Raw genomic sequence first — 23,674 nt, forward strand, 5'->3', positions numbered from 1 at the left:
GTACAGAGAGTTTCTCCCATCCAGCTTCCCCTCAAGTGAGCGTCTTATGGAACCTTGGTACAATGAGCAAACCCAGGAAGTTAACACTGTTCAGCCCTACTAACTAAACTGCACACCTTCAGCTGTCCCACTAATGTCTTCTTTCCGTTCCAGGATCCCTTTAGTCGTCGTGTCTCCTTAATCCCCTCCAATCAGTGACAGTTACTCAGTCTTTGTCTTCCACGACCCTGATGCTTTGGAGCATCACTTATGTTCCTTTGTCCAGTGTCCCTCAGTTTTAGTTTGTCTGATGTTTTGTTTTGAGCTGACGTTGTGCATTTTTGGCAAGACCCCACAGAGGATGTTGTGTCCTCTTCGGTGCCTCCTATCGGGGTTCATGGTGTTGATGTCTTATCACTGGCAGTGGTGACCTCGATTGCCTGGCTAAGGGGACATTGCCAGGTTTCTCCACTGTAAAGTGACTGTCTTTCCTTTGTAATTAATAAATGTCTTGAAGGAGATACGTGAGACCATGCGAGCTTGTTCCTCCTGGAACTTACCCTCGTTAGTTTCATCATATTCATCGGTGGTTCTTCTGTGCAGCAGTATTACCGCGGTGTTTGCCTAATGGTGATTTTCTGTTTTCCCTCTTTCCTTCTACGTTTATTAATTGGAATTCTACTGTAAGAAAGAACTGGCCCTTCTCGCCAATTTGTTTATGTGGTTATCTATTTATATCAATAAAGACTCATGGATATCTATCTTATTCTATGAGTTATGATCTAATACTGTGGTTATTTATTTTCTTCTTCAAATCTTTCTGGCTTTGGCCATAAAGAGCTCCTTCGAGTTTGCTCTTGTTTTTTTGACCCATCTTTGTTTAGCACTTTCTTACTTCCTGTCATCATAAGATGCTCAAGGCTCGTCTTGTATTTTTTTTTTTTCTCCAACCCTGGAATCAACCACTCTCCAAGGAGCCCCTTTCATTGGAGAATGATGTATAGAAACCAAGATCTGGGTGTCCCGTGTGCTCACTGCTGCTGGGCTGTCATTGTCTCTAAGGGGACAGAGCTGGGAATTACAGGGACACACACTAACACATGCATCCACACTCATCTGTATTTCTGCATACACTCCCTGGAGGCATATTAAAAACCATAAATTTTTACCAATATCTCTAATTCCAGTCCAACAGCACAAGGCTCATTCCTTTTGCCCTTTCTATAACTTCTTTCTCCGGCAGTGAGAAACCCAACTCTCTTTGGCTAAACTATATTTATTTAATTCTAGAATACACTAAAGTAGTTTCAGATTTGCTACCTTGTACCCCTGTGAGAAACACATTGACTAAGCATTTGTATACGGTCTCTTTGTCTTCAGCCTGACACTATCCAGTCGAAATACTGCTTTCCAAAGTTACTGAGGTTGGCTCTTTTCCTTCCTCACCCCCTTCCGTGTGGTTATGTTACTTGTTTGTAATAGTTTGGTCCACTTGTTAATGTCTGCATTCCATGTGGGGTCTCCCTCACATCTTGATTGCTTGTAATTGTTGGTGCATGTAGGGTTGTAGGAAGGGTGTGGAGACATTACAGCTCTGTACCAGAAGTATCCCTCACTCCTCACCCCTGCCACCCCAGAACCCCCTTCTTTACCCCCTTTCTCACTCACCTCCTCTAGGTAACCAGTCTCTTTAATTTCTAGTTTACCCTTTCTGTGTTTCTTTTGAACAAATGAGCAGAGACATTTATTTTTGTAATCCCTTTCTTACCTGAAGTATAGCTTACTATTGTATGTTCCATGTGTGTAGAATCCTCTTTTAGACTTTGCTTTTCTAAGTGTGTCCTTGAAATCTCTCCTAGAGCTTTTCTTCCTCCCTTTTAATAGCTGAGTAGTACTCCATTCTGGATGTACAACAGTTTATTCAGCCCCTCTCCTCGAGCTGGGCATTTAGGTTGCTTCCCATATTTTTGGATTTACAAATGATGCTGCAGAGAATAACTTGCATGTGTATTTTTGTAGTGCTGGAGGTTATCTTCTGGGTATAGTCCAAGGAGTAGGGATGCCAAACTGGAAGGTAAGTGTGTTTGTAGTTTTGTCAGGTGTTGCCAACTTCCTCTCCAGTAAGCTGGGCCTTCAGTTGTTGTAAAATATTAGTTTCTTGTTCAAAGTAACTGCAGGCACAAGGGACGAGGTGGGGGCATTGCTACTCTGGTGGTGGCTCTTTTCTAGGTCCACCGGGCAGTGACCTATCATGCAAAGCATGTTCTCCCATCTGTCCCTTAGGATGTGGCCAAGCAGATGCCAGTCTCCCTGACAGCTTACTGAGGGCTCTCACATGCGCTGCCTCAGTTGGTTCTTTCCCAACCTCATGAAGATGCTGGGGTTACTCAGTCATCGGCTGCATTTTAAAGGCAAGGAAACTGAGGCTCAGAGAAGTTAAGAGATTTGCCCAAGGTCACACAGTTAATAAGGATCACAACAGAGTCTCAAACTCAGTTTCCTCAGATTATGGGCTTTGTTCCCTGCTCTCCGTTAGACTGTTGGAGCCGGAGGAGACCTTGGCCATCACCCAATTTGAGTGTATCGTGAGTCCATTACAGATGAGGACCAGAGAAGGGGCTTGATATATTCAAGGTGACACAGCTTATTGGGGTCAAGCTGGAACCCAAATCCTTAGCTCCTCCTCCTACTTCCTGCTGGTGCTGGGAACTGGGGGTGGAGTATACTGGTGAGTGGGGCCAGTGGCCCAGTGGAAATAGTGGGCAGGCAGGGCTGACATTGCAAGCGGGGATGAAGATGATACTGTAGGCCTGCGTCTCATTTCCAGTGCTTGGTTTAAACATTCTTGCCTCAGAGCTACCTGTGACTTGTGTTCCTTGGAGAAGTCCAAGCTAATGTAATCAATTTTTCCCACAACTAAAAAATGCGCGCTCATCGAGCAAGGGAAATACTGATTAATTTACCCTGAAGTGTTCGTACAGGGAGCTGTTTCTCTCTTTATATCAGTGTTTAAACTTTTCTTACTCAACACACCGTAAACTAGCCCTCCTTTGGATCAGACTCCAAGATGAAGAGGAAAATAAGCAAGACCCCCAGGGCCCCAATACATTATCACCTGCATCTACACCCTCCTTATACCCATGGATACATGGAGCCTGGGGAGATCTGCCTAGGCTCTTTCCCCAGGTGGGAGTGGAGTGAGAGGGTGGGTACCGGTCTGCCAGCTCCTGGCCCAGAGCTTTGAATGCAACACCTGTAGGCATCACCATTTGCAGAGAGCGGACAAGCAAAGAAGAGGCGATTAGCTTCTGGAGCAGGAGGATGGTTTCTCCAACTTAGCCCCAAGGCCAGTGGCCCTGTCTCTCCCCAGTGCATGCTTATGTGAGCACACACACGCAAATACATAGCCCAGCCTGCACCCTCTGGCTGCCCCGCTTGGTGCTTCAGGACAGATGGCACACTCATTAGACACAGCTTCTCCTTGCTGATCATCTCTACAGTGAGGCCCAGCTAGGCCGGCTGGGCTAGACTGTCCCCATCACCCATTTCACTTGCCTCCCATGGCTTTCCCTCCCCTAACCTGGAAGCTGGGCCTCCCCAGGCTCTCTTGCATTGCATCCATTCATCCGCCTATTCATTCATTTATTCATTCACTCACTCAGCACACTCAGCACCATGGCTACTGCAGGCCAGGTGCTGGGCCAGAGGACATGCAGATGCATCAGACCCACCCAGGCCTGACCCTCCTAAGCAGCTTATGGTTCAGTGGGAAAGGACCCAAATGAAGAGCTGATTGCAGAATTGGGCAGGAGATGTTCAATGTGGTCTGAAGAAGAGGTCCCTAGAGATGCCACAGTGAGCTGAGCCTCAGACGATGAGCACAGTCAGCCACGCCAAGAAGAGAGTGAGCAGAGCACTGTGGTTAGCGAGCTCAGTGGGGGTGGGGGGGCAGGAAAGTGGTGGGCATTTGAGGGCAGGCAGGAGGTGGGCAGCGTCGGGGAGCAGCGTTAGCTACTGGGTTCAAATCCTGACTCTGTTTTTGATCAGTATTTTGTTTTATTTACTGCTATATCCCTAGTACCTACAAACAGTGTCTGGTGCATTGTAGGTGTTCACTAATTATTCTGACTTTCAATTATTTATTTCTGAAATGGGAATAATCCATATTTCTGTGTTTCCTGATAACACTGTATCTCAATACTCTAGAACAGGGCCTGGAGTACCACAGAGGCTAAATAAATATTCGTTGAGGGGGTTTATGATGGTCCGACAGTGCTTAGCCCACACCCTGTACTCCCTAATAACCGTGATTGTCATGTGTAGCTGGCCACATCATGAGAGGTATCAAATGCAAAGGCAGGTCCTGCAACTTCTTGGCAATTGGGGAGGGACAGCACTCTAATTAACACTAACACTTGTGAACCTTTGCTGAGCAGGCTCAATGCTTTGCAAATGTTTTCTCTCTTCAATGGCTCTTTGGAACTCCTGGGAGTGAATTCCAATCACCAAGGGTGGTCTGGCTGCCATCTCCCTTTGTAGCCATCTGATGACACTTAGTCCCCTCTCTGGCCGCCTGAGCTGGGCACAGCACATATAGAGGAGTTTGTTATTTCAAAAACTCTTACCCAGCCCCTGCTGAGGACCTTGCCTGGGCTCAGGGTGTCTGTCGCTTGGATAAGGCTTCCAGCTCATTTCCTGAAAGCCTGGAAGGCAGCAAGTGAGATCTCACTGTGGAATGTTGGCAGAGCAGGAGGCCACCATGTCCAAAGGTTTCATCCTGGAGAGCAAGTTAGCAACTTTTACTTACTGTGGTTTGATTTTAGGAGCTGAGTGGGTTTTTCAAATTTATCATGCGGTATCTCATGCATACAAAAGAGAATAAATAGTGTATATGTGTGGTTGAGAAAATGCATACGAGGACAACATCCATGTAGCCATTGCATCTTCTGCATAAATTTCATAATTCTGGTCCCTGCTTCCCCCTCCAGCCTCAGCTACCACCTCGCCATGATGTGTTGTCACCCAGGCTTGCTACAGCATTTTGCACATTCTTCTGTGCACCTGCCACTTTCCTACGTAGATGCTCTTCTTCTTCCATCATCAGATGAGCTAGTCCTGCTAGCCTTTTACTTCTCAGTTCAGACGTCCCATCTTCCAGGGAGGATTCCATGTGCCCTCCCAGGTAGGTTGGGAGCCCCTATTGTCTGTGTTCCCTCAATGTCCTGGGCCCGTGCGGCTGCAGGGGTCTGTTTGTACATTCTCCTCACTGGGCCATGAGCTCCTTGAGGGCAAAGGCCTGTCTTTCCTTTACATATGCCCATTGCTTAGCACAGGGGTTGGTGCACTGTGGCTACTCAGAGAATATTAGAAGCCTGGGTCTTGGGTTCCCGAGGGACTGCAGTGTTTTAGGTGATCACTGAGGTCTCTTCTTGGGAGAGAAGTCGGTGCTTCTTCAACACTCGGGCATCATCCACTAAATTTGTCAACCAGCTATTTTAAATTTCCAGGCAGGAGTTTGTCCTTGTAAGTGGGATCAGAATGAACCTTCCTCACTTAAAATATGAAAATGTTCTCAAGACAGAAAAACACTTGGAATTACAATTGAGCCTGGGCCACTCCAGAGAAGGCAATCCATGAGTAATGGAAAAAATTTAGATGAAACTGTCTCTCCCCTTCTTTCCTTGAATGGGTGGTAGCTTTTAGCACCTCAGGGAGCAAAGATTTAGTTTCAAGACCAGCATTATTTTGAGAACCAAGTTTCAACTAGAATTAAATGGCACTGAAGCCAGCACCCAGTGAGCCTGAACATTTCTGCTATGTACCAGTGAGTCATAATCTCATGATTTTTTAATTCCCCAGTTTAGTATTGATCTTTGAGTGGTTTGGCAAGGGGAAATTTCTGGCAAGTCGGTGTAGTGAAGGAATAAAGAGGGGCTCCCTTAGAGAGTAAAAGGGGCAGAGCAGGCTAGGACCCAGTAGCACGGGTTCCTGAGACTGGATATCTGTCAGCCTTGTCCTTTCTGGCAGGGTCACTAACCTAGTACACCTATAAGTCCTAGCTGGACTTCCTGGTGTCTTTGAAGAAATATGGAGAAATATGAGCAGGAGGAGAAGGCAAATTACAGAATGATAGCCTCAGAAGAGTGCTAATTAACCGTTAGTTTTTAGCCTGGAAACCTAATCAAAAACTGGGAAACGAGTCACTCAGATGACAGTATGGAGGGTGTGCCTATCCAATCTGTGGATTACCTGGAGCTGGGAGGAGAGTGACCACATGGGAAGACAGAATCACCAGGGTGACAGATATCCAGTCTCAGGGCGGAACAGCAGGCAGAAGTCTGCTCTCTGAAAAGTAATGCAAACATGCAGGCCTGTTCTTGAGTGCAAAACACTCACCTCCTGCCAACAGGAAGGGTGCAACGTGGCTTTGAAGCCTCATGAATCCACAGCACAGCGTGGTGGCCCCAAAGCTGGCGTGATTCTCAGGAGCATTAATGGATGTGCTGCTTCCAGAAGGTGGGAGGGGGGGAGCCTGCCCCATTCGGGCTGGGAAAAGCTTTCCTGGAGTAACAGTTTCCTTATGCATGCTATGATTCTAGGATAGGCCTTTCCAGGAGAGGGACCGTGTTTAGGAGGAGCTGTCTGGACAAGTAGGGAACAGGGGGTGCTAAACTGGAGAAAAAGGGGCTCATGAGGCCATCATCATCATGGTCGTCGTCATCTAATCATAGTGGCTGCCGTCCTTTGAGCTAGGCAATTTTCAACCATTATCTTTAATCCCATGTGCTAAGTTTACTCTCTCTTTACACATGAGGAAACAGGCTCAGAGATGCGGCAGCTTACCCAGGTCACACAGTCGTGAATGCTGGGGACTAGATTGCGTCCCAGCTGTATCTGAAGCCGGAGTTGTCATTTCTTTCCTGCTAAACATCAATTTTTCAAAAACTGAGGTGTTACCTTGCAGAAGATGAGGGAGACTTGTTCTTGTTTAGTTCCTAGCTATAGAAGTTGCTCCAGAGGGTGCAAGCTACAGTGAGGATATTCTGTTTTAGAGCAAAGAAGAGCTTCCCTGACTGAGCTGTGCGCAGGTAGAATAAGCTGTCCTGAGAGGTGGTAAGTTCCAGAGTGATGGGAGGTACTCAAGAGGAAGCTCTATTGGCACTTGGTGGAGTTCTTCTAGGGGGAGGTCAAAGGTCAAGTGAGGACCCGGAATAAACTTGAATATTCCTTCTGTTCAAATAGAAGTTCTTTGTTTGCATGCAGCAGATACGATAAGAGATGGGGTCCTACTGCCTTAAGCAAAAACACACTATTTTTGAAGGGATATGGGGTAGCTCATGGGATAGAAGGAAATGGTGAACTGAGCTTTAAAAAGGGCAGAAGTCAGGCTGGCTCCAGCATCCAGGCGGCAGCAGCTAATGGAATCTCATTTCAGCACCGCACTGTGGCTAGGATGAATCAGCGTTTACAACTGCCCCACCTCATATCACCCTACCTAAGACTGAGTTTCAGAGACAGAGCATGTGGTGGGCTTAGCCTGGATTCCTTCCTGTCCCCATTGGCACCTTGATTGACAGCATCCATGGGAGGGGTAGTTTTCCCAAGGAAAATCAAGACACCGATACCGAAGGAAGGGCCTGGACACTGGGCAGACCCAGTGAGCAGTGACCTTGGTGCCTTCTAGCTCTGAGTGGCTGTGGCTCCAGGAACTACACGGACCCTCACTCCCCTTCAGGGCTCTCCCCAGCTACCCTGCAGCCCCCACACGCAAGCTGCACATGGCACTGTATCACCATATGCTCGTGTGGTTTACTTTCTAAGACATACATCCTGGTCAGGCAAACGATTAAAAATTCTCAAGCATTTATATGTAGCAGCCCGGCAGAGGACCAGCTTGCTGGGAACTGTGCTCGAAAGGAGTTGCACATCACCTTGTCACCAAAGGGGTGCTCTGTCTTTGCAGGAGGGTGGCTCCCTTCCTGGTTACAACACAGGACTTCTTTTGGCATTTAGCATAATACTTAATAGGCCTGGTCTTTAGAACTGTTTTTTTTTTAAAGTTGTTTTTATTAATTAGTTATTTATTTGTCTTCATTATCTGTATTATTTTATTATTAATTAACCAATTATTCCATTATTATAATAGTTATTCATTCATTAATTGATTAATTATTGAATACGTAAGAGAAGCATATTTAGAGATTATAAGGTATAAAGAACAAGCACCCAGGTACTCACTACCAGCTTAGGAAATATTACTAGTGCTTTAGAGGGTCCCTGAGTATCCCTTCCTCCCCATGCCGTCCGCTTAGTGGGAACCACTACCCTGGCTTTTGGGTTTATTATTCTCTTGCTTTTCTTTGCAGTCTTATTACATGTATATCTCCAAACAACGTTATGTTAGGTTTTCCCTATTTCTCAACTTTCCATATAAATGGAAACATCCTTTCTGTAGTCTTTTACAGTGTACTTTTTACTGAACATTATATTTGTGATTCATCCACTCCATGGCCTGTCCCAGCATCTCATTCCTTCTCACGGCTGTATTAATTATTCCAGCTTAAGAATCTGTGACAGTAGGTCCAGGTCACTGTTGACGTCCATCTGTGTTATGTCCAGCATTTCACTAATACTGACATTGCTGTCCCTAAACGTTCCTGTCCACGCAGCCTGGTACACGTGCGCAGGTGCATTCGGAGTGTGTACCTGGAGGTGGGATGGCTGGGTCACCAGGATATGAGTATGTTCAGCTTTACAAGAAAATGTCATTCTGTTTTCCAAACTGAGTGACAGTATCAAGTGATACCCTGCAACTAGTATCTGAGAGTTTGTTGCTTTACAGCCTTTGTCTGTGTTTGGTGGTTTTGTTGGATTTTTGTTTAGGATTTTTTTTAGGTCTTGCTGATCTGATAGCTATTTGGTGGTAGTTTACTGTTTTAATTTGCATTTCTCTGCTGGGGTTTAGCTTCTTTATGGCTATTTACTATTTTGAGACGTGGCTGGACATGATTTTGCCCAGTTTTCTACTGAATGTTTATCATCTTCTTACTGATTCGATACTAGCAGGATATACATGACATATGTGGTATATACATCATATACATGGTATATCCCAGTTTGTGGCTTAACTTTGAAAGTTTTATAACATTTTTTGATAAACATATATTAAATTTAACGTCATTGAATTTATTAATAGTTTCCCTTATAGTTAGAGTTTTATGTCTTACTAAGATACCCTTCTTTACCCCAAGGTCATGAAGATATTCATGTATATTGTCCTGTAAAAGGTTTTAAGTTTTTCCTTTCTGCAGTTATCTGTAATCCATCTGGAACTGATGAAATACTGGTTCTGTTTCATTTATTTTTTCATATGGATACTCAATTATTCCAGCACTGTTGATCAAATACCCATTTTCCCCTGTCGATCAGCAGCGTCCATGTGTGTGTGGAGCCTTGTTTCTGCTCCTTTGGCCTATTTGTCTCAGGCTTGTATAATAATTCTTGATGTCCTACAGGGCATATCTCCCTACCTTATTCTTGTTTACTAAATATCTTGTCTTTTTGTGTGTGTGTGTGTGCTTTCGTATACATTTTAGAACTTTCTTGTCAAATACCACCAAAACCCCTGTAGGAATTTTGACTGGAACTGCAACAAATCTATAGATCACTTTAAGAAGAACTGATATTTTTAAAATATTGAATCTTGCATTCTATGAAGATTGTCTATCTTCCTTTTTATGGAGATCTACTTTTATGTCTTTCAGTAAGGTTTTATAATATTCTTTATAAAGGTTTTGCATATTTTTGTTAGATTTATTTGTAGGCACTTTATATTTCAGATACTATTACAAATGCCCTCCCTTTAAAATTAAGACCTTTACTGAAATTTAATTCACAAAGCACAAAATTCACCTATTTAAAGTGTACAATTTGATAGCTGCAGTATATTCACAGAGTTGTGCACCCATCACCAAAAGTGTTCTAAGTTCAGAACATTTTCATTACCCCCAAAAGAAATAGCTTTCCCATTAATAGTCACTCCCCCCCCCCTCCACCTAGCCCCTGGCGGGAGAGAATTAGTGAATGAGCAAGCGAATAAATGAATTGATACCCTTGTGGTAAGCCTTATGTCAGGCATTGCCAGGCCCTGGCCTTTGCTTTTTGTTTAATTTTGCTTCTGTTTTCCCCTCCCATCTGTTACTGCCCTGGTTTCCAGGCTTATCTCCCAGCCTCCATCAGTCTCCTCCACCACTGTTCACCCTCTACATTCTGCCCAGACAACTTCTCCAAAGAAAGCAACGTATGAACTACTTCCCTCTTAGGAAGCCCTTGCTGAGTCCCCTAGGAATCCAGCCACACTCCCAGCATGGTTTCTATGGGGAAATGCAGGTGATGACCTGAGCAACTTAGGAACAAACTTTGAAGGTGCAACTCTGTTGTGAGTCGGACAAGGCCTCATCTAGGCCTTTGCTTTGCTGCAGAGTCTTTGGACAGTAAACACAGTCGACCTGATTATTCCCCTCCACTTCCTCCTGAGTCAGAGTTATCTCGGGTTAACTCAGGGAAGAGGCTAAATTAAGCCTTGAAACCAAGCAGCCTCCATGACAGGCACTTTGTTTCGCTTGAGTGACTGTGATGATGGGTCTTTGGTTATAAGGGCAGCACTAATTGCATCTCTTTAGACTGACCTTGGCCATCTATTCTCTGCCCTGCAGAGACAGAGAGATGCCAGATCCCTCCACAGTCCCCACTCATTCATTTAGCACAGATTTCATAAGCGCCTGCTCCATGCCAGCCACTGTACTTGAAGGTGGGGACTCAAAAGCTCCCCTTCTCAGGGCTTGCAGTCTACTAAGGAGATGCACAGTAAACAAGAGACCCCATTAAAGAAATGACTGGTACTTGGATAGATGTCTGTCTGGTGCAGAGAAGGGAGTAGATTTCTAAGGTACTTATACCTGCTCATGACTTTGCGCAAAGTCTGGGGCGTGGAGTCACCAAAATAAATAGGGGGATCATTTCAGCACTTATAAACAAATAAACAGATGCAACTGCTTTGAAAAACTGTTTATCAGTATCTACTAAAGCCGGACGTAATCATACCTTATGCCCCGGTGGTTCCTCTCCTGGGTATATGTAGCCAATAGAAAATTGCACACATGTAAATTTTACATCAAAAGAAAAACTGTAAATAAATATTAACTCCAGTTAAAATATGCATGCTGCAGTTTTTAAGGCGAAGTGTAATATCTGCATTTTACTTTGAAATGAACCAGAAAAGAAAATGGATGGATAAGGGATGGATTGATACATGATAAAGTGGATATAGTAACATCTTAATGGTGGGGTTTAGATGGTGAGTATGTGGGTGCTCCCTGTAAAATTTTTTCAACTTTGGTGCATGTTGAAAATTTTCATATAAAATATTGGGGAAAATGTGTTCATATCTTTGCCAGGAAACAGGTACAAGAATGTTCACAGCAACATTATTCATAATAGCCCCAAACTTGGAGCAACTCAAATGCCCATCAGCAGCAGAGTGGATGCATAAATTGTACGTGTATTGATATGATGGAATGGTGTTCACAAATGAGAACGAATGAGCAATAGCCACACACAACAGCACGGGCGGATCTCACAAACATAATGTTGGGGGTAGGAAATCAGACTCAAAAGAGGACATTCTGTATGATTCCATTTATATGACATTCAAAACCAGGCAAAACTAATCTGTGGTGTTAGAAGTCATGATAAGGGTTTTCAGGAGGAAGGAATAGGACTAGATGGGGCACCATGGGAAGCCACTGGGATGCTGGAAAGTTCTGTTTCTTGATCTTGGTGCTAGTTAAACAGGTGTGAAAATGTATCAAGCTGTATGTTTAAAGTTTGTGCACTTTTCTGTATGTTCATTGCATACCATTACAAGTATACCAGAGGGGCAAAAAAGCAAGAAAATTAAACAAATCCAGTTAGATGCTTTTCCCAGCTGAGCTATGAGAATAGGAACCCACTCTAAGCCTAACTAATAAGCCAGAGGCGGGAAGGCAATGAAACTTACCTTTAGGATGTTCATTTGTTCATTTATGCCCACATTCATGTTGCATTATTTCCTCCAGTCTTGCTGATGTGCTTGTCTCTCCTTCATACAGACATCTATTTGTATATTCTGTTTCCAAATCATGAGTTGATCTGCAAAGCACGACCCAGCCCTTTTCCTCTGTTCACGTGCATTTTTCAGACACACTCCCACCTTCCTGGATTCCTGTTTGTGATCTGTCCTGGATATTGGCCCTGAGATATCATTTGACCCCTACGTTAGTCAGGGTTCTCCAGAGAAAAAGAACCAATAGGGGATATATACGTGTGTGTGTGTGTGTGTGTGTGTGTGTGTGTGATACACAGTATATATATGTAAATGGATTTATTATAAGGAATGGATTCGTGTGATTTGGAGATCAGCAAGTCCTAAGATCTACAGGGGAGTCAGCTGCAGGAAACCCAGGAGAGCCACCAGTGTGAAGATCTAGGCTGAAAGCCCACAGGCTCAAGACTCAGAAAGAGCTGACTAAAATTTAACAGTTCAATTCTGAAGGCAGGAAAAAGCCGATGTCCCAGCTTGAAGGCAGTCAGGTGGGAGGAATCCTCTTACTCTCGGGAATGTCAGCCGTTTGTTTTCTCTTCAGGCCCTCTGCTGATGGGGCAAGACCTACCACATCTGCTTCCCTCAGTCTACCAATTCAAACGTTAATGTCATCTAGAAACACCCTCACAGACACACCCAGAATCACGTTTAACCAAATGTCTGGGAACCCCATGGCCCAGTCAAGTTGGCATATAAAACAACCCTCACAACCCTGAAGCATGAAAAGCCTTCTGTCCCTAAAGGCAGAGCTCTCTAACGGAGAAGCGTACCAGGGGCCCATCCCTCCAAGTGGACAGGCTGCCACCACTACACACAGACGGGCCATTTTTTACATATGGTTTAGATAAATATCTTATCATTTTGCAATGGGTGGAAAAGAAGGTTTCAGCTGCCCACCGTGCTTCCTGGATGGCCACGTTTTCTGTCTTACATAGTAAAAAATTATTTTGTTTATTGCAAAATATATGTTAAAGAAGAGCTGAAACATATGTCTGCAGTTTAAAAGGTAATGATAAAAACGAATACCCAAATAGCCACCTCTGAGCTAAACAGGGAAATGGCCAGTGTCTCTGAAGGCCATTGGTGCCCCTCCCCTGTGGCATCCCACTCCACTCCGGCCTGGAGGAAGCCACTCTCCTGAATTGTTGTGCTCATCATTTCTTTGCTTTTTACAGTCATCAAAGTGAACGTCTCTAAAACAATATATTATTTGGTTTTGCCTGTTTTGAGTGTTTATGAATTGGATCATCCTCTACATATTATTCTGCGACATGCTTTTCCCCTCTACGTCAAGTGTCTGGGCTCTGTCATGTTGCCACGTGCAGCCGTAGTTAATTCATTTGCCATTGTGTAATATTGCATTGCACGGGTCTACACCACGTGTGCATCTGCCCTCCCCCTGGTGCACATCTGCATGGCGTCCAGTCCTCTGTTGTGGCAAGCGAAGCTTGTCGGAGTGCTCCTGTCCACATCTCCGGGTGCACAGAAGCGAAGCTTTCTCTAGGGTATACATCGGGGAGAGCAGGTGCCCAGCTGTAGAATATGTGTCTCTTCCCTTTTCGAGGTAACGCCAAGGAACTTTCCAGAATAATTGTACCAATCTATATTCCTGCCCAAGGTTATGAGGGCTTCTCATAGTGCTGCCCCATCTACACTTGCCATCCTCTTGGGCTCAGCAGATCCCCTTCCCTAGGTCCCGTCCAACGCCCGCCCCCCCCATTCTGCAGCCAGCACTTCAGAAAGGGTGGGCCTGTGATACCCACTACACACTTTGTGAATACACAGGACAACACATTTCTTGGATGAGATCCAGTAAGTGGAAGGGTGTAGAATTCCTGCCGCCATGGGGGAGCACATGTGTCTCCATTTGACGGCTTTGCAGCTGTTGCAGTTTCTCCTTCAAGAGGAAGGAGGGAAAAAGCTCAACAAAGTGGGTCGTGCCCAGGCTGGACTTCCAGGCTCACATCTTTATGCCACTGTCAGGACGTTTGTCCCTGAAATTGATAAGCTGTGTTTTGCTATTTCTCCAAGAGTGATGTGTCCTCAGATTGGATCGATGTGTAATTTGTCACCCCCACCTGTGGTCTAGTCCCTGAGCATGAAATCGCAACCCCCAGCAGATCTGCCTGGCTATAGAGAGGATGCTCATAAATAATAATCTTTTGTGCTGCCTCTTTCCAATTACAGGTTAGCCTGGTGAGGAAGATAAAGACATTTGCAACCAAGATGGTAATCACGAGTGGAAATGATGAAGACAGAGGAGGCCAAGAAAAAGAAAGTAAAGAAGAGAGCATCTTGGCAATGCTGGGGATTATCGGGACCATTCTGAATCTTATCGTCATCATATTTGTCTACATATACACCACTCTGTGAACGGCCCGGAAGACGGGAGTCCTGTGCGTCAAGAGCTCAGTGACTGGACCCTGTGAGAACAAGCAGGCTGGACCTACACACACCGCTCGATCAAATGCACCTTCAGACTTTATAAAAGGCCACAAAAATCAACCAATCCTGCTGCAAGGAGCAGTCGCTAAAGCACAATGAATCCAACAGAACTCGTTCACACCACAAGGAACTCAACGTCCTTGGCAGGGGACCTGAAAGAACGCTTGGAAGAGCAGCCTTGGACGCCATCGGTGAGCGGATGGGTGCAGGAATTCTTTATCCCAGATCGCTGACGGATGTCACATATTTGAAAAGATGAATGGGTTGGACATGGCCCGGCCGTGTGTCTCCCAAGACAAGTGTTTCGTCTCAACTCAGTGAGCTGTTTAGTTCGCAAAACCACAGGGGCAGGTCTTTGACAGGCATCCCATTCATCAAAAGTGTCTAACTATTTGATACCAGGGAGATAACTTATTTTTCTTTTTTCATTGGCTTGACGTGTGTATCTGTTCATATCAAGGTTTATAAATATATATTTTTAATAAATGTGCTCTATTTTTTAGCATGAACCAAATATTTGGAGAGGCTCTCCTGGATCCACAGAGCTTTCCTTGTTTTATCTGCTTTGCCTCCTGACTGCAGATGCTCCTGTGTGTGGCCATTCCAATCCTCGTCTCATCTTGAATCTTTTACCTTTGTGTGCGCTCTCTCCCTGTCCCTCTCTCTCTCGCTCTCTTTCTGGTCTGGAAAATATTTTTCCATAATACCAGCCACGGTCTTAGTTGGTGCATGTTTTAAGATTGTCTGTTGAGTGGCTTTTTGTTGTTACGTTGGAGATATAAAACGATCGTGGGCATGCAGACCCTGGATGCACCTTACCTTTACTGAGAATTTTGCATGAACAAGGGCTGAGTGACAGATCAGCTTTAAAAAAAAAAAAAAAAAAAAGACTACCATTGAGGAAGAAGAGCGTGGCTGTATTATTTACAGATCTACCATTGGACAGAATATTCACCTTCTTACTGGTGGCATTATTAATTATTTCATTCTTGTGACCATTTGTTTATCAGATTTTGATTTTAATGGCCGTGTCCTACGAGAGATGGGAAGAACAAGGGGGAAACTTGCATTAGGTGCATAATTCTTTCCTTAGAGAGATGCCTGGGATCCTCTTCAAATGTAGGTGGGTTGTGAATAACATGTAAACTCTGCACTGTGAGAGCCCATGGTGATTGAGGCTGTGAGGACACCCCGAGACAGGTGACTTTTCGATGGCACTAGAAGGGGATCTGATGATTGCCCTAAAGGATTGCTGTGCTTCTCAAAGCTCCTGGTTTACACCCACATGAAGCTACTTCCTCCCTGGCAGGGATGGTTGAATACATATGAATTTGCTCTGTTCTTCCAGCTCCCTGAAGCGAGCCCTTGCCTGGCTGCAGCGGCGTGGCCTTGAAGAGTGGGTCACTGTTACTTCCACCGGTGCCAGCCTTGGCTGTGGGCAGAAGCAGTAGCACTCTGCCTCCTGGTTGCTCAAGTGATATCGAGGAGGTCTCTGCCTACACATCTCCCCCTCCCCCATGCTATGGGGTCTGAAATTCCATTAGAGAGTCATTTATTGGGCTCTACTAAGGGATCAGGCTCTTTTGTAAAACTAATGTCCCTGAGCACCTGGCTCTGACATTGATTCATCAGATGCCATATCTTCCATGCCAGAAGGAAGGAAGCTGAGGTGTATTTAGGGCATACTGTGTACCAGGCGCTGTTCCAGACACTTACAGAACCTTAAGTCCTTCCCCCACACTGTAGAAGAAAGGAGGGCTCAGAGATCAGGAAACGTCCCCGAGATCACGTGACTAGTAGTGGAGCCAGGATGGAGACCCTGATCTATCTGATTCCTTAGCCCGGTGAGGGCCTGGAGGCTGCTGGGGAAGAGAGGAAATGGGGAGGTGGAAAAGTCACAGGAAAAGCCACTCGGGAGGGACAGCTCTGCACACCTCCCTCATAAAAAGAAATGACCCCTGGGAACTCCTTCCACACTGGCAGAATATTATATAAATAAGGACAAGGGACAAGAAGTAAAACAAATGTCAGCAAGAGGGAGCTATCTAACAGGTTCTGTGTGATTCTACAAGGACTGTATGAAAATTCTGAACAGTGAACAGAGTAAAAAATAAAGGTGCAATGGGAAAAAAAAAGATTGGTGTCTTTTTTTATTTCTCCAACATTATGGGATTTAAAAACCTTCAGTGTTATTCCTTTACCTATACATATTTTTTTAATTAAAAAAAAAAAAAACCTGAATGTCATTCTGTTAAACAGAAACTGTTTTGTTTGGACTATAGAAGCCCCTGTGAATTTTCGAGTATACTAATTTGAAATTTATTGAGGGGAAAAACTGCCTTTCCAATCCTCCAAACAGCTCCCCGGATGGTTCTTCTAGGTGGTTCTAACCACAGCCTGGAAATAAAGCTGCCCATGCAGTGGCTGCCAAGCAGAGCCAGGACTCCCCCACAGCTCCGAAGGCCCTGTCTTATTTCTGTTCTAATTTAGCAGAAACTGTGAACACACGTGTGCAGGGCAAACACACAGCTCCCCCAGAGCTGAAGCCATCGTGAGGGTGCAGAAGGGCGACTGCCAGCGGCCCTGGGCCTCCTCATCAACATGAGCCCAAGCCCAGCCTTGACCACCAAGAGCCGTGCCTGAATGACACCAGGGCTGCCTGCTTTACCCAGCACTTTCCACTCCTGTGGGACATACGAGATGCGTGTGCTTGTGCCCATTTTGCATGATGAGGGAAAAGGCTCAAAAGGTGAATTGACTCTCCTGAGTTCACACGAGGTCTGCGTGGCCCAAGCTGGGGGCTTGAGCTCTGTTGGAGCCATCTGGCTAGTTCAGTCTCACCATCCTCAGGTTACCATCAACCCTGCCACATCTTGATCACCGTGCAGCTGGCCCGGGGCGTGAGGCTGAATCAATGCATTTCACCTCCACCCCAGGAAAGCAGCTCGGCCCGGGTCCTAGGAGTGGAAGGCCAGGCGTGTGCTGCTGGCAGTGTTGCCTGGTGGTTAGGAGCTGCAGGGTGCTTACCCTGTGGCCAGAAACCACCTGGTCCTGAACCCATCTCTGCTTTTTACAGTCTGGGTGACCACGGGAGGCTCACACCAACTCTGAGCCTCTGCTCTCCTTACCTATAAGTGGGAGATAATAATAGCACGACCTGCCTGGAAGAGTTCTGTGAGGATTAAGGCACAGACCACCCGACGCTGTCAGCACAAGGCCTGACCCGTGGTAGGTGCCCAGTTAATGGGAAGTGTCTGTTGCTACATGAAGGCAGTCAGGGAACTGTTGGGCACATACTGCAGGCACTTTTATAGCCATGATCTCATTTATTTGCCCCCCAAATCCCATCTGGTAGGTATTTCACCTCATTTACCTGATGCAGGAAGTACAACCAGGAAAAGTGAGTTGATAGAGCCGGGACCGTGAAGTCATGCAGTGGGGAGCCAGGCCTGGGTTTTAGGCCTCACTGCCTTCACCTTTACAACTCAGCAACAGTATTTAAGCCCCCAAATAAAGAGCCCCAAGGGGCCTGAGGTTCATCGAAGTGGGGAGGATGCCTCAAGGACTTTCAGGTTCAATTTGAGGGACCCTGTGGATGCAGAGGAGGATCTTGGGGGTCCCACTGATTCTACAGGATGGGGTGGGACAGGGCAGAGAGACCCTTTTCCTAAGACTTTTGTTTTAACCAATAAGGCAACTAAGACCCTACAGAATCCAGTCCCACAGTCATACAGAGGTCTGGAGGTCTCAGGTAACCTGGGAAAAGAAGGTTTAGAGTATTTTAAAAAGGAAGAAAGCTTGTTTATTTGAGGCTGGACTGCAAGGCCTTTTCCCATTGCCAGTATGTCTGTAATTTCAGAGCAAATGGTTTCTCAAGAACTGAGCTCTGGCCGCACCTTATCCTCAGGATGTGGCACCCTAGCCCCAAGTAGCACAGCCTTGGGGGTCCCCTCCCGGCCTCACCCCCTCAGATAAGAGATTCCTCCAGCTTGCACAGTGCCCCCACCTGCGGGGAGGCCAGAGAGACCCTCCTACATCAGCTGCAGAAGAGGGAAATGGAATAGCACCTAAGTCCTCCTCTTTTATTCCTGCTTGTCTTTCATGAATCACACATGCGTAGTCAGAGTCGGACAAAAACATCATTTAAAAAAAATTCTACACAAACAATTTTTAAAAATTAAGATAACCCCCAAATCCCAACACCCAGAGCAACTACTTAACTTACAGACCAGCTTTGGTGAGGCCATTTTTCTTGAAATTTTAAAATCCCATTGCCTTTAGGCAGACACATGCTTTAGTTCACTGTTCCCATGTTCTCTGGAGTCTTATCATGGATAGTGTCCCACACTTCAGTTACTTGTTGGGTCCAAAGACATTCCAGATGGCAGTCTTGAATGGCCATCCAGACACTTCTCCATGCACAGTAGGTTGAATATTATGATTTGCAAAAATGGCCCCATGCTGTGAATGTTGCTCCCAGATATTTTTGGCAATTACAAATATGCTTCCGTATCAATGACTTTGTTTTGGCAAGCCGCTCTGATGGCTGTTTGGTGTTCTGTTGTTTAGACCGACCATCATGGATTTCCCTGCTCTCTTACTGTTGGACCTTCAAGGTTTTGTCAGGGCTTTGCTATGAACCATTCAGCCTTGCTCTTTAAAGCATCCCAAGCATTGCCCTTGCCTCCCTCATGACCCCTTAGAGTGGTCTCCGCTGGTGTCCTTTACAGCAAGCTTCAAGGGTGGTACCCAGACTGCCTTGCACACTAAACCGGTGGTAGGAGTCACCTGGATGCTTATTAACAAGACGCGTCCTCAGGCCTCTGCTCCGGATCTTTGGTTAGTAGCTCTGGAGAGGGGCCTGGCGGGAGTCTTTTTAAGGAGTCTCCCAAATGATCAGGCAAATTTGGACATGTTGATCTGGATGGAGCCCAGGACGACAGCCGGGATTAGGAGACTGATTCCAAGACCCTGGGATGCTGGTCGTTGTGCTGATCTTGGGAAAATCACTCGTCTTTTTTCACTTGGGTTTCCTCATCTATAAAAAGGTGATAGTAACATCTGGGTCACAGGTTGTTATGAACATCAAATGAGACAATGCATGTATAACTCCCAGCAGAATGTCTGGGAGAACGGTAGGGCTGTCTTCAGTGTCCTTGTGTACATCACAGGACGGCAAAATCGCAGGAAATCTTTAAGTTAGGTGCACAGTCTATCTCCCTTTCTCCCTCCCTCCCTTTCTCCCTCCCTTTCTGCCCCCCTCTTACCTCCCCCCTCTCTCTCCCACTTGCCTCCCTCCTTGTTTCCCTCCCTCCCTCTGTCTCCCTCCCTTCCCCACCTCTAAGCTCCTCTAGCTCCTCTAGCACCTCTAAGCTCCAGGGCCTCAGCTCACTTGCCTCTTCTGTGAAGGTTGCAGCCACTCATGCTAAGCTCAGGGCTCTCTTTCCATCTATTGCCTGCAGAACAGCAGAAAACCCACATGCCCTCCCTGTTTCATTGCGCCACACACAGACAATCCCATTGGCACATAAGCAGTTTCCTCATAGGTACTCCAGGAGCCCAGACTGGCTATGAAAATGCCACACATTGGGAAGAGAACTTGCCAGAGGCCAAATTCCTGATTCCTCTTCTGAGAGAGTTCTCCTAGAAGACCCTGTGGTCCCCAATTCCCTAAAAGCAGGACCCCTTTTTCTCCAGAAAGAGATCCTTGTGGGCTGGAAAACCCTCTGACACCACTACGTAATGATTCTTCTCTCTCATGGGAAGCAGATGGAATGAACAGATTGTTAATATTTTCTGTTGTTCATAAACAGGTTACACAAAGCTGCACATCCTTTTCCTAGAAGATGAGCTACATATTGCCATAAGAAACAAGATCACATAATATCTGTAAATTTTCTCCTAAAAGACTCTTTGTTAAGAGGTGTGCTTGCTTACTTTCTCTGTTTCTGTTAGAGAATAATGGGGAAACTTTCCAGAGTGAAATAAAAGAGTCATGAGTGGATGTCCCCACTGGAAGGTAATAAAACACCAGCACACCCTCTTCCTGGGACAACAGCCTGCCATGTGTGTGGAGACTCAGCCTTGAGGCCTGGGCTTTCAACTCTCTCATCTGCTCCTAATCACCAAGAGGGCAACACAGCTCAATGTCCTGTATAGACAACAGAAGTATCTCACCTCCCAGCCAAGGGCAGGAAGCAGTGGGGAAATAACTGAATAGTCCTAAGTGTTGTAGTTAATAATAATAATAATAATAATAATAAAAAGGACAATGTTAGGTTCAGCGAGAGAGAGAAAAGAGAGACCTGAGCCAGGAGCCATTTCAGCCAAAAGGTTTATTCTGCTAACGTGGAGGGGAGACTGAACCAGATCGGTTCCCCTGAACTGAGGAAAGCAGGGGGTTTATAAGACTTTTAGGGAGGGTTCAGAGTAACGGGCAATTTTGAAATCAGTGGTATGCAAGGTGGCACAGTCCTTGTGGTCTGATGACATCTGGTAGGTTAAGGCATAGGCTCCTGATTTGCCACTATCTCAGTACAAAGCATTCCAGCGTGAAACCTGCTAGATGCAGCCCACAAGATCTGTTTCACTGATACTAAAGGATTCAAAGTTAGAAAAAGCAAGAGAGGTGAATTGACCTTCATTCTGGCAAGATCCAGAGATAACTCTTCATGTTTCCCTTATCCCTAAGCTGCCATCTTTCTCTTAACCAGGAAGGGAACGTTTCTAACATGAAAGGCCAAAGGCACAGAGTGACTGAGCCATCTGAGTGGACCAGCCACAAATCAAAGCTGCTGAGATGCCTACAAGTCACCTCATCTCTGGGACCTCCAGCCAGGAAAGGTTGGCATCAGGCACGTCTCACAAACCTGCATGTTCCAGAATCAACTGATGTAGGTTTCACTGGAGTCCATACGTGCTTAGCTTACCTAACCCCTGGTCAGTTCCCAAAGGGACGCATGTTCATAATTCTTAGAACAGAAACCAGGCAGCCCCCTCATCATGCGGTCGTCCTGCCCGCGGTTCTCATCACCGCTCCCCTGTTCCTCATCTAAGGTTTTATTGCCCCAGCCTCTGAGGTCATTACCTGACCAAGACTGGCCATGTTCTTTGTTTGGTAACTTTGTTTTCAGTTCTAGAGACTCCACTTCACTGTTCTTAGTCCTGAAGATTCTACTATAGAACTTTGGCTTCTGAAGTTCTGAGACTGCCTCAGTATTAAAGAGTCTTGTGAACTCAGCTTCAGGGGGGTGTTGTTGGTTTGATGCTGGCTTGGCCACCCCAGCTGGGCAGTAGCTTTTGCCTATCACATTTTCTTCCAGAAAAGTCAGTGGATAATTCCATTGCCAGGGGGTATTTGAGCAATAAATCTGTACAGAAAGCCCATCTTTTGCTCCTCACCAGGGACTACCCGCCTCTTTTTCTGAGGACCAGGAAGTTATCCAGAGATGGAGACAGGATTTAGAACAAGAAAACCTGCGTTCAGGTCCCAACTGTGCCATGTATTGGTCATGGGTCTTGGACCAGATCCTCAATATTTCTGAACCTTTTTTTCCTTGTCATGAATTTAATAATTCTGGTCTCTCAGGGTTATGTGGATAATATTTTTATGTAATGTAATTTTGTGAACTAAGGAATGTGTGTTTCTATTGCCTGTTAATTACAATAATTAAAAAGTATATATAGAGATAGATACAGAAATATGTATAGATATATATAGCTGTGTGTGTATTTAATTTTTTCCAATAAAGAATAGTAGTAAGATTATGATTATTAGTGGGCCTGAAATATAGCCCAAGTGAAATATGGACTAATACTTGGTCAGTTGAATTAAATGTTTAGTTCGTTATAAGTTTAAGATCCCTCCAAACCTAATAAATTCAATCAGTTTAAAAAAAATCAACGTTTAGTTCGTTGTAAGTTTAAGATCACTCCAAACCTAATAAATTCAATCAGTTTTAAAAAAAACAAAATGAATAATGGTGAAGATATGAGATGCAGATTCAATAATGTTTCAAAATCCTTGCACTGTCAAAATGAAGTGTAACTTCACTTGGGATAGTGGCAGAGGTCTATATATAATTGACAAACTAAATGTTAAGAACTTGGAAGTAACTACATATGAAACGTGAGCATGATGAGCTGTTTCAGTAACTTGAGATTTGGGATCTTCTACCCACAAAGGTAACTAGCAGAGGAATATTTATTAGTAAGGAAAAGGTGTGTGTGTTATGAGTTACATGACAGGATGGGAGAAATTTCAAGTCCTCTATACAGATGGAACTTGTATGTACTTTAACCCTTTGTTTCAGGTGATCCTCAGAAGAATCCAGAAGGAGACCATCCACTGATCGCAATCAGGAATTAGCCACATCCTTCTTGAACGTGCAGGCCAGTGCTCCTGTCTCCGATGCTCACATCCTCTTAATTTTTGCAGGAGAAGACAGAGACATAGGCATGGCCACTGACAGAGCTCAGCATAGGGCTGTGGGTCTCTGCACCAGTGGACAGTGTTCATATTTCTGAGATATATAATTTCTCTGAGCCTCAGCTTTCTTATCTGTGAAATGGGATGCTACCTTGCACAAGTTTGGTAAAAATCTACAGATCACGCGTGTCCATTGCTTAGCATGGTGCTTGGCACATGGGAGGTGCTGACTGAGTAGAAGTTTTCAACATTGTCTCCTAAAGACATTGGAGTAAAGGGCTCCATTCAGCTCCTTTGAGGTCAACCTTAGTAACCACCTCTTCCAACATGACATTCTAGACCCCTCTTGCTAAGTGAGCTCTCATTGGACAGTGTATAGAGTTGAATGGTTCTACCACTTACTCGCTGTATGACTTTGAGACAAATGAATTGTCGCAGTGCTTTTTTCTTAGGGGAGACAATGAAATCCATATAGAACCTCTGGGGATGAATAGAAACACACCAAATTAATTGTTCCTCCTTGATGTATAAATATTCCATATAATTCTAACTATGCCTCCAATTTGGATGCAAGATGATTTGGGAATCTCATCCTAGACCCTCTTTCCTGATTCCTTCCCTCCTTCTAGAGCTTGTCTTCAGCTGGTAGAAACCAGTGTGGATGTACTAGGTGTCATGGC

The 23,674-nt window shown here is 45.2% G+C and overlaps 1 protein-coding gene across 1 annotated transcript in view; it reads left to right on the plus strand.

The window, feature by feature from the left end:
• Positions 1-16,687, plus strand: part of TUNAR (TCL1 upstream neural differentiation-associated RNA) — a 43,591-nt gene extending 26,904 nt beyond the window's left edge. The window contains exon 2 of the mRNA XM_063090277.1: positions 14,309-16,687. Coding sequence (XP_062946347.1) covers positions 14,309-14,494 — 186 coding nt within the window. The 3' untranslated portion in view covers positions 14,495-16,687. The remainder of the gene's footprint in view (positions 1-14,308) is intronic.
• The last annotated feature ends 6,987 nt before the right edge of the window (positions 16,688-23,674 follow it).

The sequence above is a fragment of the Cynocephalus volans genome, chromosome 3 (assembly GCF_027409185.1).
Source record: "Cynocephalus volans isolate mCynVol1 chromosome 3, mCynVol1.pri, whole genome shotgun sequence".
Taxonomy (NCBI): Eukaryota; Metazoa; Chordata; class Mammalia; order Dermoptera; family Cynocephalidae; genus Cynocephalus; species Cynocephalus volans.